The sequence below is a fragment of the Dromiciops gliroides genome, chromosome 2 (genome assembly GCF_019393635.1).
Source record: "Dromiciops gliroides isolate mDroGli1 chromosome 2, mDroGli1.pri, whole genome shotgun sequence".
Classification (NCBI taxonomy): Eukaryota; Metazoa; Chordata; class Mammalia; order Microbiotheria; family Microbiotheriidae; genus Dromiciops; species Dromiciops gliroides.
In genome coordinates this window covers 261,273,094-261,289,191 of record NC_057862.1, presented here as the reverse complement: position 1 = coordinate 261,289,191, position 16,098 = coordinate 261,273,094, and the positions used below count along the sequence as shown (strand labels likewise).

The 16,098-nt window shown below is 43.9% G+C and overlaps 1 protein-coding gene and 1 non-coding gene across 4 annotated transcripts in view; one reads left to right on the top strand and one right to left on the bottom strand.

Moving 5' to 3' along the window:
- Positions 1-2,614, bottom strand: part of GALNT16 (polypeptide N-acetylgalactosaminyltransferase 16) — a 122,274-nt gene extending 119,660 nt beyond the window's left edge. For 2 of the 3 annotated variants that reach the window (XM_043988427.1, XM_043988428.1), the window contains exon 1: positions 2,343-2,614. In XM_043988427.1, the coding sequence (XP_043844362.1) occupies positions 2,343-2,543 (201 nt within the window). In that variant the 5' untranslated portion in view covers positions 2,544-2,614. Of the gene's footprint in view, positions 1-2,065; positions 2,177-2,342 lie in introns of those variants that run through there. The other variant, XM_043988429.1, reaches the window with a different exon arrangement.
- Positions 2,615-11,144: 8,530 nt separating this feature from the next.
- Positions 11,145-11,249, top strand: LOC122745005. The gene has a single exon (XR_006355318.1). It is a non-coding gene; the product is annotated as a U6 spliceosomal RNA (small nuclear RNA).
- Positions 11,250-16,098: the final 4,849 nt, after the last annotated feature.

Here is a 16,098-nt window from a genome sequence, read left to right as displayed (position 1 = left end):
CCCCTCTCCTACCCCCCCCCCCCAGGGCTTAGGAGCAGACCCAAATGCTGTTCAAGAAAAGTAGACAGATGATTCTAGGGGAGTTTGGGGGCTATTTTGGTTCATTCTGTTGGAGTTTATCTTTGATCCCAAACACTGAAGCACTTTTCCTTTAGCAACTTTCCCCCAAGAATTAACATCAATAGGGTTATTGATAGGGTTATCAATGGGATCTTTTCCCCTTACAGGTATGAAAACTGGGAGGTGACTTATTAGTCACCCACAAAAGAGACAGTAGATGGACTAAGCTGTGAAGGGAGATTCATGTTCAGAGTACTTGTCCACCATGCCTCCCGACTCAAAATTTACAGTGCTATTATTTGTCTAAATGGAAAAACACCTACAGCATTTGTAGAAAGGGAAAGACTCTCAAAGCACTTTTCAATTGTCCCTCTTGTTCCCTCGTTTGGGTGAATGACACCTAAACCATGGGCTGAGAGTAAATTTCTTGAATCTCCCTTCAAGTTTTCTTCCCTTCCTTTCATAGCAAATGCTTATCACAGATTCTCCATGTTCCTAGTTCTTCCCTTCCTCACCTCCTGCTACTTTGCCTTCATCTCTCCGGTTCTACTCTTTGCTCCAACCCCCACTCCCCACCTCCCACCCCCAACCCCCTCCGGCCTCCCATTTCTTCTTCTCCTGGTCTGAAAGCTCCCTCCAGGATTGGAAGCGCCATTAGGGTGCCCACAACTTCGGAATGGGGACGGGGGAGGGTGGGGGGGAGCCAAGCCTGCTTTTTCCATAAGTGTGCTTGGACTTCCAGCACGCCACACCAGCCATGGAGTCCAAGGGGTCGAGGGAGTCAATGGAAGTCCCTGTAGGTCAACTGAGGGCTTTGCACTAACAAAGGGCCTTCAGCTGGGTCTGGCCGAGGAGACAGAGCTAGGGCAGCGTCCCCTCGAAGTCCTGACTCACCCTCGCTGCCTGGTCCCTCCAGCTTGGACCATGCTGCCTTTGTTTCTAAGTTTCCTTTGACATTTAGGTCTGACCTCCAGTGGAGTGAATCATGGAATGGTCCCACATACACATACATACACACGCGCTCTCACACACACACACACACACACACACACACACACACACACACACATCTCACACTGCTGCAACCCGTGAGCGCCCCCTGAGGCTTAGCAGGGGAGGAAGGGAGAGAGCAGGAAGAGTCGAGGATGCAAAGTCCTCTAAGCCAGAGAATTCTTGTCCATACAGCTCCATCTAACTGGAAGACTGAAGGAAAGAGGAATGAGTACGAAGAGACCCTCAGTCTCCCACCCTCCTCATTGAACACACACACACACACACACACACACACACACACACACACACACACACACACGGCAGCTGGGGGGGGGAGGAACATCAAGAACCAGGTCTCTTTGCACAAACAGGGAAAAGTTGGGAATGGATGGGAGGACAAGGACCCAGAAAAGGATGCTCGAGTTTGCAGAGCTCTGTCCTGCAAACAAGCGAAATGCGGGCTCCAAACGTCCAAGCGACCCAACCAAGCTGGCGAGTAGGATGCCTTCCCGACTGGGATCTAACCCCTCAGCCCGGCAGGGCCTCCTCGCCGAGGTACTGGAGCCCGGAGCCAGCTCCACACATAGAACATCCATCCCTTCCCACGGGCTAGGGCCCGGGCCGCCGCGGTCTCCGGCGGATCTCGCCCCATTGCAGCCAGCGCCTGGAGAACGGGCCCAGCCAAAATCCAGCCGGCGGCCAAGGAGGCGCGCTGCTCTCCGTCCGTCCCCGTCTCCCCCTCCCTCCTCTCTGCGCCTGGGAAAGCTGCCACATCCCTCTCCCGTGCAAGGCTGGCCCGCCAAACTCACAACACACTTTTCTCTCCAGCCTGTCAATTCTCCTCCTCCCCCCCAGCTCCATTCTCTTGTCACTTTCACCCTCAAAGCCGGTGGCGCTCTGTACCTCCTTTGAGCCACCCTCACCCCCCCCCCCCCAACACACAGACAAACACACACAATTCTCTTCTTCCCCATCCCCAGGCCCAACCCCTTTCCATCAGTGTAAATGTTACCATAACAACGGGCAGGAATTCTCCAATATATACAAAGATGTCCAGGCAGAGCTCACAGCTGCCCCCGCCCACACTAGCTCTCTTGTCAAACGGGGCCCGGTTGTCCCTCGGGATAGCACCTCGCACTGGGGCCGCCCCGCTCTAGACAATTTCTCAGTGATTCCAAGGGGGGAGTGGGGGCGGCGGGAGGAGTGGAGAATGGAACGAACATAGAGGGGGTGGGAGGAGAGAGACCAGGCTCTGTCTCGCCCCCTCTTGCCAACTGGGTCTTACTCACGATGAGGGGAATAGTCCGGTCTTCTCTGTGGAGTTCCAGCCTAGCAGCTGGTCTCTGTCCGCTCCTGCCCCCTCCGCTGCTGCTAGGAGATCGGCTGGAGGATGCTGAATGGGATCTGTTGTCCTGCCATAAGTAATAGAAAGTGCCTAAGATCCAGGCGACCGTGAGGATTGCGATGGCATTAGCGCGGATCCTTCTCATGCTGTCTGGGAGCCGGGAGTAAACTAGAGAAGAGGTGGCTGGCTAGGTAGGTTGCGGGGGGGGGGGGATAGAGGGATCTGGGGGGGGGGGAGGGAAGGAGAGGAGAGGGTGGATGGTGTAAGGGGTGGGGGGGCAGTACGACTAGGGTTTTCTGTTCCCTTCGAGCTTTGGCCGGCTCTCTCAGTCACAGCTGTTTGTTTTAGCTCTTGTCTCACTGCTCAGTCCTGCAGAGCAGAAAAAGGAGAGAGGTGGAGGGGGTGGGGGGAAGAGATAGAAGGAGAGTGGAAGAGATCCTCACGGTCCTAATGCCCTTCAGACCACGAGGCTGGCCCTTACAAAGGAGTACATCATCTCCAAACACTCTCCCCAAGACCCTATGGTCTGGCGAACTGGGGACTCCTTTAGTTTCCCATGGTCCTTAGAGGGGCAAGACAGGTGGCAAGGAGAGGTTCCTTACAAAGAGCAAAGTTTTCCTGGCGTGTTTGGAGGGGCTACTTTTGGGGCGCTGTGTTAATATCCAGAGTCATAGAATGTTAGAGACGGAAAGTACCTAAGAGATCTTAACTCTTCCAACCCCCTCATTTTCCTACAGCATTTTGTCGGGGTTTCTCTTTTGCCGATACTCTACCTTGATTATACTTATTATTGGGAAAGGAGAGAATAAGCATTTTATATAGCACCTACTAGGTGTCAGGCACTGTTGTTAAGCACTTCACAAATACTATTTCATTTGATTCTCATAATCACCCTGCCAGATAGCTGCTGTTATTATCCCCATTTTATAGTTGAGGGAACTGAGGTCATTAAGTGTTCCCCCTCTCCCCCTCCTCCCTCCCCCAATTCAGTTAAATAAGTTCTGAGGCTGAATTTAAACTCTGCTCTTACTAACTTCAGGCCCAGGGCTCCATCTATTGCACCACCCAGTTAGTGGTCTCTAATTGTTGTACACACCAGTAAGACTGGGACCCTGGAGGTCAGGCACAGATTTTCATTTTTGAATCGCCATGTTCTAGCCCAAAGTAGGCGGTTGATCAATGTGTCTGAATTTAATTTTACAGATGAAAAAAGTGAGGTCCAAAAGTGACTCAGATTAGGATTTCTGCTAGAGCTTTGGGAGGCACCAGGGTGAGAGACCTCCAGTTCAGCAGGGCTTCACTGGGGGAAGGTTACCAACTTTGCCAGACAGATTTCTGATTGGCATCCGGAGCTTTTCATTCCCTACTAGGCAAAGCAGTCTCTTTCTATCAGGCTTTCCCGAAGAATCACGAGGGCAGTGGAGGTTGAAGAATACCAGGAAGACTTCAGAGTTAAGTGAGACTCCTGAATCTCACTTCAGATGTGGTGTTATTTCAGTCACACTTGGCTCTGGTTTCCCTCCCCCACCTCCCCACCCCTCCTCCTCTGGAATTTTATACTGAAACAGCATGGCCTATCAGTCCTGTTATTTACTCTTAAAAACTAAGGGAGGGGATTAGAAAGCCAGACTGAGGTTGGGTACAAATGGTATGCCTAAAAGTATGACAGGCCTCCATACCAAGGATAGATCAGGAATCTAGGGGAACTCACCTTACAGCAATTCCTTCCTTTTACACATCCTCATTCTAATTTCCCATTCCTCTAATTTGACCTTTCCTGTTAATCTTATCTTTAAATTTTCTTGAAGACTCTCCCCCACCCTTCACCCCTCACCCCTCACCTCCATTTCCAGACCAGCCCCATGGTTTAAATTATGGGTATGATTTGCAGGCCATGAAAATTCAGAATCTGAACTAGAATCAGAGCCCCAACATTTCTAGACTACTCTCTCTGCCACCCACCCCGACTCACATAAAAAATCCCCTCTTATCACCTTTCTTGTTCCAGGGGAGGACATAGCTCTTTGCCTGGAAAACTTTTGCCTAAACTTCTGGGATTATTTGAGCCCCTTTTGATTTACAGTGAGAAACTGGTACCTTCACTCTTCTAACCCCAACTTAGTTTTTAGTTCCATCCCTGAACCATACCGCCAATAACTTCCCCTTCTCTTTTCTTTCTCTCCTTCTTTAAGTATAATCCTTAAAGTCTTCCCTTTTTCATTTCTCTCCTTTCCTTCTTCAACCTCCAAGCTCCTACTCCATCCCTTTACAAAACCTTCCCATTGTCTATCCCTCTCTACTTTCTCTTTAACAAACTTTACCTCTGAAGGCCCCCCACCCCCAGAAGGTGATTGACATTCTTAGGTTCTAGGGAGGTAACCCTGTGGGGCTTCACTCCTAACACCAGACATAACTCTCAAGTCCCTACTGGTGTCCTTCCCCTTAACAATCAGGCAATGGGGTAAAAATAATTTGACTTGTAGTAAAGGTATTTATGAAAATGTCATAGTAAGAACAGTAGCTACCAAACATTACCCTCACATAAACCTGAGGCTCACTTTCCCATAAATACATGCAAACCTCATTCAAGTTGGTACAAATTTAAAGTACAATACTAGTGGGGTACTCACAACTGTTAGCCTAGAAGTGCTTCCTCTTTATGTTATCTTCACAAAGTTTCCAGCTGGGTGCTGCATCTCTGCTGGATAGATTGCTTAGATGGGCTCCCAGAGACTGCTCCTCTCCACAGCTCAACTTTTCCCTTGCCAGAACTGTCTTTGTCTTGAGTCTGTAGCTAGCTTTCTACTCTGCTACCACTGAAGCAGCTTCCTCCCTTGAAAGATTGAATTTTTGAAACTATGTCCATTTAGAATATGTTGTTCTGTTCCCTCAACTGTATCTTTTAAAAATGAAATGTTACATATTTTTCAATCAGCTAAAAATCCAACTTCTCTCCATCCTAAACCTCTACCACCCCCTAAATGAGAAAGAAAAAATAAAACCCCTGTTACAAATATATATTATGTCCAACATGTCTCATTCTGCATCCTTAGTCCTTCACCTCTGTCAGGAGGTGTGTAGCATGCTCCATCAATAGCAAGTTGTTTGTCCTTATAACACTGTTGTCGTTGTATAAATTGTTGTCTTCTGCTCACCTCACTGTGCATTAACTCATACAAGTCTTCCCAAGTTTCTATGACGCTATCTCCTTCATGATCTCTTACAATACAACAACACTCCATCATTATTACATACTATAGTTTGTTTAGCCGTTCTCCAGTTGATGAGCACCTCTTCGGTTTCCAGTTCCTTGCCACCACAAAAAGAACTATAAATATTTTTGTATATCTTTAGTTAAATTTTTTGTATAGGACTATTCCCTACCTTAATAAAAATTCCTTTTTATTCTCCCTTCTCCCCTTTTCCCTCCTATTTCCCTGTTGAGTAAAATATATTTCTGTATCAAATTATGTGGGTGTATTCTTTCATCTTTTATCAAGATCAGATGAGAATGGAGTTCAAGTCTCAGCTTCTACTTGTACCCCCTCCCCTCAATGTTGAACTCTCAAGCTGATGAACTCTCCAACTGCTAGTCAAGATGTCTTCCTCTGGACAACTAGTTGCTAAAACACCTTGGTTAATTGGGGGTGGGGAGAAATACAAGCGCGCGCGCGCGCGCGCACACACACACACACACACACACACACACACACACACACACACACACACGGGTCTAGCACTCAAGAAAACCTGAACTCCTTCAAACTCAAAACCATCCCGAGGGCTTAGATATTTAAAGCCGTGCAAAGGCATATCCAGTTTTTGCTTGTCCAATGAGCTGACTCCCTTTTATTCTCTCAAGAGACCTGTTTGTACCTCATAAAGTGATCACCCAGGAGTTAATACCTTGTTAACAAATTAACACCCCATTACCTCTGTTATTATGAATTGAGCTAGGGGAAAACTAAATTCCCTCTTATACCTCTTAAATCACATCAACTTCATACTTAATACTTGAACCAACTTCCTTACCCTTCCATTTCTAAACTTGTAAAAATGGTAGTAGGAAGGGGATAGAAAATAAAATAGCATTTATGCTTAGGCTAATACATCCAGAAAGTCCAGGGAGACTCAGGCCTAGGCAATTATTTCATGGGATACTATTCTTCTTCCTATTTGATTGGTTGTCTTGGGGACCCTTCCAAACACTTCCACCTTGTCCTACCCCCAACAGAGCTGGCCAGGGCAACACTTAGTGCTGCACATTGTGGGTTGGAGATAGCACCAACTGTGAGGGAGAGTCCTGAGCTCAAGTCAGTCAAGAGCAGCAAGTACAGGTGCTTCATTTAGCTTTATGATTTCTTCTCAGACAATTGTCCTCTTTTGGGGTTTTGCCTGTACAGCTTATGCCTTCCTTAGTCTAATGAAACAGTCTCTTGCCCCAAAGTACAGAGGGACAGCCACAAGGATAGTAGTTTTGAAAACTAATCCAGCCCAACAATATCATGTGTTCTTAGGTACTGCTAAGGTCAGAAACCCAACCATGAAGCTAGCTCAATTATCTAGACCAACTCTCTGCTCATAATACTAATAATATCATTGGGGAATCCCATTTTTTTCATCTTTATCTTAGATACCCTGGAGAAAATGTCCATGCTCTCTCGGTGTTTCCATAATGTCAGGATAATAATGAACAACAGAATCCACAACTGGACGTGACCTCAGAGACAGCCTGTATTTGACAGATGAGGAAACTGGAGCCCACTAAAGTTAGGGACTCATCTGAGGACACACAACTACTTAGTTACGGAACTGAGACTAAATTCCAGGCTTCTTGATTTCTCATGCTTTCCCTGCTATGTCATACTTGTCATTGGTCCACAGTGCTATTGGGGCAGTTAGGTGGCGAAGTAGATAGAGCACTGGCCCTGAAGTTGGGAGGACCTGAGTTCAAATCTCAACTAAGACACTTACTATCTGTGTGACCCTGGGCAAGTCGCTTACCCCCAAATTGCCTTAAGCATCCAGGATCATCTCCAGTCATCCTGATGCTTATATCTTGCCATTGGACCCAGATGGTCTCTGGAGGAGAGAGTGAGGTTGGTGACCTTGCAAAGCCTTCTATCACTTAAATCCAATTCAGTGAAAGTCATGACATCACCTCAATGTCTTGGTCCTCTTTGAGAATGATGGACAAACAATAACAACAACATTGTTGCAATACTGAGCCTCCAAAGAGAAACATTGCCCTTCTTTTTACAGTATTTGCTGGCTCTCAGGGACACTTTATCCTGTCCCAGGAACCAGAAAAACCTCAGACAGGCTTCTTCTAGATCTCTGCATTTTCTTTTCTTTTTTCTTTTTTTTAGTGAGGCAATTGGGGTTACGTGACTTGCCCAGGGTCACACAGCTAGTAAGTGTTAAGTGTCTGAGGTCGGATTTGAACTCAGGTACTCCTGACTCCAAGGCCGGTGCTCTATCCACTGTGCCACCTAGCTGCCCCCTCTGCATTTTCTAAGTACCTACATGTCTCTGTACCTACTTGGACACCAAACAGGTATAGAGAATGCAGTTATATACTTGGTTGCACATGTGTAAGCGGTAATAAATGTGCACCTGGTATAAACATAGCCTCGGGTGCATATTTATGCACACATATCATCTGTCCTTTTCCATAGGAAGCATAGCTGTTTTCACTCAGGAGGAGATGTAAGGAGGCTCCAGTCAGCCATTCAGAAGAAAGTCATGCTAGCAGACCTAGCACAGCTCAGAAATTGCCGCTTAATATGGGAAGCAGAAGAAATAATGATGCACCAAGGGAAAGGGAAGGAGACATGGCAGTACCAACAATGTAGGCAAGACAGTGGAATAGCATGATGCAATGTTATCTCCAGGCATGGAAAACCTATTCATTCTCTTCCTGCCATACAGTACAAGCTAAGTTATAGGGAGCAACTTTGAATCAAAAGGTAGTTACCCTCAGGTAACATCTCTTTCATGCCTTCCCCTCTTTAGCTATCCTTTTCACCTGCTATATAACTTAATGCACTGCTTTGAATTAGTTAACCAGTATTTCAGAGCTGGAGTTCAGAGCTGTACTCCATGGGCCATCAATTAAAATTTCTTTGGCCATATCCTTGGGATGAGGTATGGTGTAGGGACAAGGGTCAAAGTAATGAGCTCGCTAATTAACCCTTCCCTTCTTAGGGCTCCAACCTGCCCTCAGGGCCCACTCACAGAGCTGAAATGCTTTGCCGAGACCATTTGGGATTTTCTTGGCAAAGATACTGGAGTGGTTTGCCATTTCTTGCAGATGAGGAAACTGAGGCAAGCAGGTTAAGTCACTTGCCCAGGCTAGTTAGTGTTTGAATCCAGATTGGAACTCAGGAAGATGAGTCTTCCTGACTTTAGGTCCAACACTTTGCCACCTAACTGCCCATGAGGAGTCATACTAAGTAACCTCAGAGGCAGAATAATGATGAATGATTTTATATTTTTATTATGCTCTCCTGTTTATGATCTTATTTTTTTCCTTTTGACAAACCTAGGTTGCTAGAGTAGTTCTCAATATTCCTAGCCTACAGGTGGAGAAAGAAAACATGAAAAAGATGAATGACTTAATAGAGAAAGGAAACAAGCATTAATTAAATACCTATTATATGCTTAGGTGGCCTACAGATATGTTTTTCATTTGATTCACACAACCACTTTGTTAGGTAGGTCCTGTTATTATCCCCATTTTGCAGATGAGGAAACTAAGAGACAGAAAAGTTAAGTGATTTGCCCAGGGCCACATAGCTAGTATCTGATGCTGCATTTGAACACAGGTCTTCATGACTCCAGGCCCAGGTCTAGCCAGTACACCACCTAAGCTACCTTTTGGGGCATACAGCTACACAAAGATAGTTAGTAGACAGAGCCAGGTCTCTTGACTCAGTTTTCCGCTGGGCCATACTAAAATTATATGGAAAAGTAGATTTTTAATCCTTAAGGCTCAAAGGAAAAAAAAAACACAAAAGGAAATTAATTGAAAAGTGAGGCCAAAGGGGAGCCTCCAACCCCCTAACAGGGTAATCAAAAGGAAGAAGATAAGCATTTATTAAGTGCCTCCTATGTGTTGAGCACTATGCTAAGTGCTTTACAAAGATCATCTCATTTAACCCTCACAACCCTGAGAGGTAGGTGCTATTATTATCTCCATTTAATAGTTCAGAAAAATGAAGCAGACAGAGGTTAAGTGACTTGCCTGGGGTCCCACAGATACTGTTTGGGGCCAGATTTGAACTCAGGTCTTCCTGACTCCAGGCCCAGTGCTCTAAGCACCTAGGAAAATAATAAAATATTCCATCTTATTCCACAGGTGTAGGGTGTATTCAGGGAAGACCTCTGGTGTGACAGCTACTTTCCATCTTTGGTGTATACCTGATTTACCCAACTCTCTCGGGTGGCTCAAAGAAGCTGTTTTGTTTTGTTTTGTTTTTGGTGGGGCAATGAGGGTTAAGTGACTTGCCCAAGGCCACACAGCTAGTAAGTGTCAAGTGTCTGAGTTCAGATTTGAACTCAGGTCCTCCTGAATACAGAGCCCGTGCTTTATCCACTGTGCCACCTAGCTGCCCCAAAGAAGCTGTTTTGACAGATGGGCTAAACTAGGTTGAAGGTAACTGAGGGGTCTCAAACCCTTTGGTAAGTTAGGCGGGTGTCTAGTAGAATGGGTGGATAAGAACAATTTGTTTCAAGGGCCATGAAGCTGAAGCAGGCGCTATGGAAAGCTTCGACCTTGGTCAGACATTGAAGAAATTAAGGTCATTTACCACATCCCAAGCCATCACCAGTTGTCTTGACTTTGTCTTGCTGCTGGTCTGATGGTGCAACTCTGCTTCACTTAAATCCAATTTATGTGCTAATCAAAAGACATCACCCATACCATTTAACCTTTTATATCTATCTTGATGTCCTGTGGCAACAAGCAAGTGATGAAGCAGCAGGTGCAGATACACTGGAAGTTGTAGTCACAACCCTGCACACAGGTGCCCAGACATCTTCTCCCTGGAAGTAGCAGTGGGATTTAGCAGCCCCCTGGGTGTTTGAGCAGACTTTTAAGGACCTCCTGGTGCTCCACTCAAAATGTTCATATAGACTATTTGTGCTCTACTTATGGTAAAGCCTTCCAAGCTCGGAGACACTGTACCGTGACTCCAACAGAGTGATGTCATTTGGTCCTCTTCAAGAACCAACCAACCAACCAAGATATTCCATCTCCTCCCTTTGTGGCTTTGTATAGGTTGTCCACCATGCCTGGAATACTCTCCCTCCTCACCTGTGACTCTTGGAATCCTTAGGAAATATTCAAGACCTCTCAATTACCAGCTCCTATATCCTCCCAGTTCTTAGTAATTCTTCCATTCCCTGAAATTACTTTGCATGTATTTGTGTACATGTTATTTCTCTTCAGTAAAATATAAGTCCTTTGAAGGCAGGGACTATTATCATTTTTTTTTGCTTGTATCTCCAACCTCTGGCATAGGACCTAGCACATAGTAAGCCCATAATAAATCTTTAAAAACAGCTAGGTGTTGCAGTAGATTCAGTGCTAGACCTAGAGTTAGGAAGGACAAAGGTCAAATCTATATAAACACCAGAAATTGAATAAGTATGAAAAATAAACTATCTCTACCACTTCCCATCCCCTGCTGACTGCAAGAAAAATGCAAGCCCCTCAAAGAGGAAGAAACAAGAAAGCTGGCTTGTTTTAGCCATATATATATATACAAAAATTAGAATGATACAAAGAAAATTAGCATGACTTCTGAACAAAGATGACACAAAAATTCGTGAAACATCCCATGTTTATAAAGGAGAGAAAATTTTATCAATGAAATAGTTTAAAATATACAAAAGAAAGAAGACAGTGAAGTAGACTATCATGTTAGATTTAATATATACTTTAAAATGATATAACAGGTTCAGAGTTAAATATATGATCTTTTCTGTTCTTTGTTTATTGAAATATTCAAACTTACTTGTTGTTCACAATAATTTTTTTTTAAAAAAGAAACAAGGAAGTTTACTTAGATACAACCAAGAAAAGGACCTCCTATGGGGTAAATAAGAATTGGAGGAAGGAAGTGGGGAAAGAGATTACAACTTTTTCAAAAGTAGAAAGGAATTTTTTTGTTACTTTTTGTTTTGTTTTTTTCCTTTTGGTATGTTTTTTCTTTCACAATATGACTAATATGGAAATATGTTTTACATGATTGCACATATAAAACCTATATCAAATTACTTACTGTTTTAGGAAAAGGGGAGGGGAAGAGAAAGGAAAATTTGGAACTCAAAAGTTTGTAAAAATGAATGTTAAAAATGGTCTTTACAGGGGGCGGCTAGGTGGTGCAGTGGAAAAAGCACTGGCCCTGGATTCAGGAGTACCTGAGTTCAAATCCAGCCTCAGACACTTGACACTTACTAGCTGTGTGACCCTGGGCAAGTCACTTAATCCCCATTGCCCTGCAAAAAAAAAAAAAAAAAAAAAAGGTCTTTACAGGGGCAGCTAGGTGGCGCAGTGGATAAAGCACTGGCCCTGGATTCAGGAGGACCTGAGTTCAAATCCGATCTCAGATACTTGACACTTACTAGCTGTGTGACTCTGGGCAAGTCACTTAAGCCTCATTGTCCTGCCAAAAAAAAAAAGGTCTTTACATATAATTGGGAAAAACCAAAATACTATTTAAAAAAGAAAAGAAATTGAAACATAAAATAGACATTAAAACGAGGGGGTTGGATTTCTGGGCTACTGTCCCTTCTAGTTCTAAAATTCTTATGAGCTAATGTTATAAACAAATTAATTTATTCCAAGGAGGTCAAAGATTAGAAGACATTTTATGATAATATTTATGGCAGCAAAAACCAGTAACAAAGAACTAGAAACAATAAGTAGGTACCCATTGCATGAGGAATAAATAGCTAAACAACTTATGGTACATAAATGTAAAGAGATATTACTGTTCTATGAGATATAATGAATATAAAAATATAGAAAAATGGGAAGACATATAAACTGATACAAGTGAAACAAGGAGAACCACAATAACATACTTCATATGTGAGAAAATAATTTATAATAAGGAGTTGCTAAGAGAGCCTGGGCTGACCTTTCTTAAGGTCAGGCCAGAGTCAGGAAGTTACCTCACTCAAAACCACACCTACCTGAAAGCTTTATTCCCGCCAGAGGATCTGTTCTCTGGCTGTTCTCAGGACTGTGCTGAACCCCACTCAAATCCAGTGAACCAATAGATTTCAATAATGCTAGCCAATTAGCTTTGAACAATGTGTATGGGCAGGCTCTGCTCCTGCCTTCAGCAAGCTTGCACAGACACTCTCTCTCTTTGGCAAGGGAACTGGGTGAGAACAGATGCAGTCCATGAGGGTTCCCCATTTTCTCTCTTCGCTCTCTTCTACTTCCTAGCTAGGCTTTCTTATCTTTCAGAGCCACGTGTTCTCTCTTTACTAATATTTAATATACTTTAATAAATGCTTAATGCCCCCAAACTGGTGCAATACCTTCTAATTTCTAAGTAACAAATGTATGATAAACCCCAGATAATTTTCCCTACCCTTGGGAAGGACTGGAAGGAGAGAATGAATTTGGAACTGAACCAAAAATTAAAAAAAAAATTAACTGAATTCTATGAAATTATGATCACCTAGCTTGGACCCAAAGAAGAGACATGGGAAAGAACTCTCTTCTTTTCTGAGTTAAAGATTATGAGTTGGGGCAGCTAGATGGTGCAGTGGATAAAGCACTGACTCTGGAGTCAGGAGCACCTGAGTTCAAATCTCACCTAAAACACTTATTAGCTATGTGACCCTGGAAAAGTCACTTAACCCCAAATGCCTTTAATATCTAGGGCCATCTCCAGCCATCCTGATGCATATATCTCACCACTGGACCCAGATGGCTCTGGAAGAGAGAGTGAGCTTGGTGACCTTGCTCAGCTCTCCCTCACTTAAATCCAGTTCTCTACAAGTCATGACATCACCTCCAGGTGTCATGATCCTTTTCCTATTGAAGGACCACCACCAACAAAGGGATTATGGATGCAGAATACTATTTACAATGTTGGTCTTTTTTGATTGGTTAACTAGTTTCAATGACCTATTTGTTTTCTACTTATTCTTAGTTATAAGGTAAGGCACTCTGGGAGGGTGAAGGGAGAATAGATATTTTGGGAAATGATGGTGATATAAAATGTATTTTAAAATTAAAAAATAAATGAAATAATAAAATGTATTATAGAATAAACATTTAAAAATAAATTAGGAGGGGCAGCTAGGTGACACAGTGGATAGAGCACCAGCCCTGGAGTCAGGAGTACCTGAGTTCAAATCTGGCCTCAGACACTTAACACTTACTAGCTGTGTGACCCTGGGCAAGTCACTTAACCCCAATTGCCTCACTAAAAAATTTTTTTTTAAAAATTAGGAGGGGCAGCTAGGTGTTACAGTGGATAGAGCATCAGCCCTGAAGTCAGAAGGACCTGAGTTCAGGTCCAGCCTCAGACACCTGATATTTACTAGCTGTGTGACCCTGGGCAAGTCACTTAACCCAAATTGCCTCACCAAAAAAGAAAGAAAGAAAGAAAGAAAGAAAGAAAGAAAGAAAGAAAGAAAGAAAGAAAGAAAGAAAGAAAGAAAGAAAGAAAGAAAGAAAGAAAGGAAGGAAGGAAGGAAGGAAGGAAGGAAGGAAGGAAGAAGGAAGGAAGGAAGGAAGGAAGGAAGGAAGGAAGGAAGGAAGGAAGGAAGGAAGGAAGGAAGGAAGGAAGGAAGGAAGAAAGGAAGAAAGGAAGAAAGAAAGAAAGGAAGGAAGAAAGAAAGAAAGAAAGAAAGAAAGAAAGAAAGAAAGAAAGAAAGAAAGAAAGAAAGAAAGAAAGAAAGAAAGAAAGAAAGAAAGAAAGAAATTAGGTATTGTCTTTTGTAAATAAAAATGATGCTCTGCACCAACAAACTCATCAGCAGGGTACAGCTTAGAATTTTTGTCCAAGAATAGCATTGGATCTGTGCTATTCCCTCTTACCTCCTAGCTTGAACACCCAAGCTCACTGTCACTTCCTTTCCATTCTTGTTCTACATCTCCATATCTTTTATAATGAGTAGCATTGCTGAGTGGACCATGTCGAAGAACTCAGCTAGGATCAATGCATATATCCAAACTAAAGCCTCACAAACCATAGGACTTGTGGGTATTTGGTTTACACAAGCCTTCTGTGATCCTCTTCACCCCCACCCCCAAAACCCTTTTCCCCTTGTATTTACTTGGCATATTTTTTATCTGCTTATATCTGTACCTATTGTGTATGGTTCCTAAGCCCCCTTACCAGCACCCCACCCCACAAGGACCATGAGTCTGGGACTATGTTTGTTGTCATTGTATCCTCAGTACTTATCACAGTGGGGCCATCACTTGCCACTGGACCCCAAAGACTCTGGGGGAGAGAATGGGTCTGATGACTTTGCACAACCCCACCTCACTTAAATCTAATTCACCTGCAAGTCAAGACATCGCACTCCTGATGTCATTGGTCAAATGTCAAAGGACAACACAACACAACACCTGTGTTAATAAATGCACTTAATAAATGATTGCAGATAGGTTCATTGTTACAAGTCCTACTTGATTGAGCTCAGGTAAACTGGATGGATAGAAAAAGAGGGCAGCTAGGTGGCACAGTGGATAAAGCACTGGCCCTGGATTCAGGAGGACCTGAGTTCAAATCTGGCCTTAGACACTTAACACTTACTAGCTGTGTGACTCTGGGCAAGTCACTTAACCCTCATTGCTCCACCAAAAAAAAGAAGAAGAAAAAAAGAAAAAGAGGACAAATATCAGCACTGGACCTAGGATTTCATTGGTATAAAGAATTCTCAGGTAAGGAAACTTAGCACCGTCTCTGTAGTTTACAATATTCTAATTGCCCAGAACACTTAGAGGTTAAGTGATTCGACCAGCATCAGTCAGCCACCATATGTCAGGAATGGTATGTACTTCAGTCCAGGTCTTTCTGGCTCTGAGGCCAGCCCTCAATCCACTGTATCAAGCTGTGGGATAGAGAAAAATACTTTCAACTCAATTCAATTAAGCAAAATAACTGATGTTATTTGCATGATGTTTGAGGGACCCACAAAGACAAACCAACAAATCAACCCCCAAAGAAAGACTGTGATCCTTCACTTCCCTCCTGGACGTGCTTCTGGTTGTCCAGGCTTCAGCACTGCACTCTGCAGTCTCACACTGACCCATGAGTGCCTGCAGCCTTCTTATACTGCAAGTCCCCTCTGCTGGGCTGGCCCCCTTTTCCCATTTGTGAGTTCCTCTTCTGGCCTCCAGTTTTTGCAGAGTCCAGGTTAGACAATCTTCATTTCCCTCCCAGCTGCGCATCTGACTTTTTGAACTTCAAACTGCCCAGGTCAGGTACCTTTACTTCTTCCCTCCCCTTCTGGTTCCCTCTGTGTATTGTCTTCTCCAGCGAGACTTTAAACTCCTTGAGGGGAAGGGCAGTCTTTCCTTTTGTCTGTATTTCTATCCCCCTTGCTTGGCACTGTGGTACATAGTAAGTACTTAATAAATGCTTGTTGCCTTGCCTGTCATCCTCTTGATACCCTGTCATGGGGATAGGGAAAGTGGGCAGAGAAACTTCCCTTTTGTA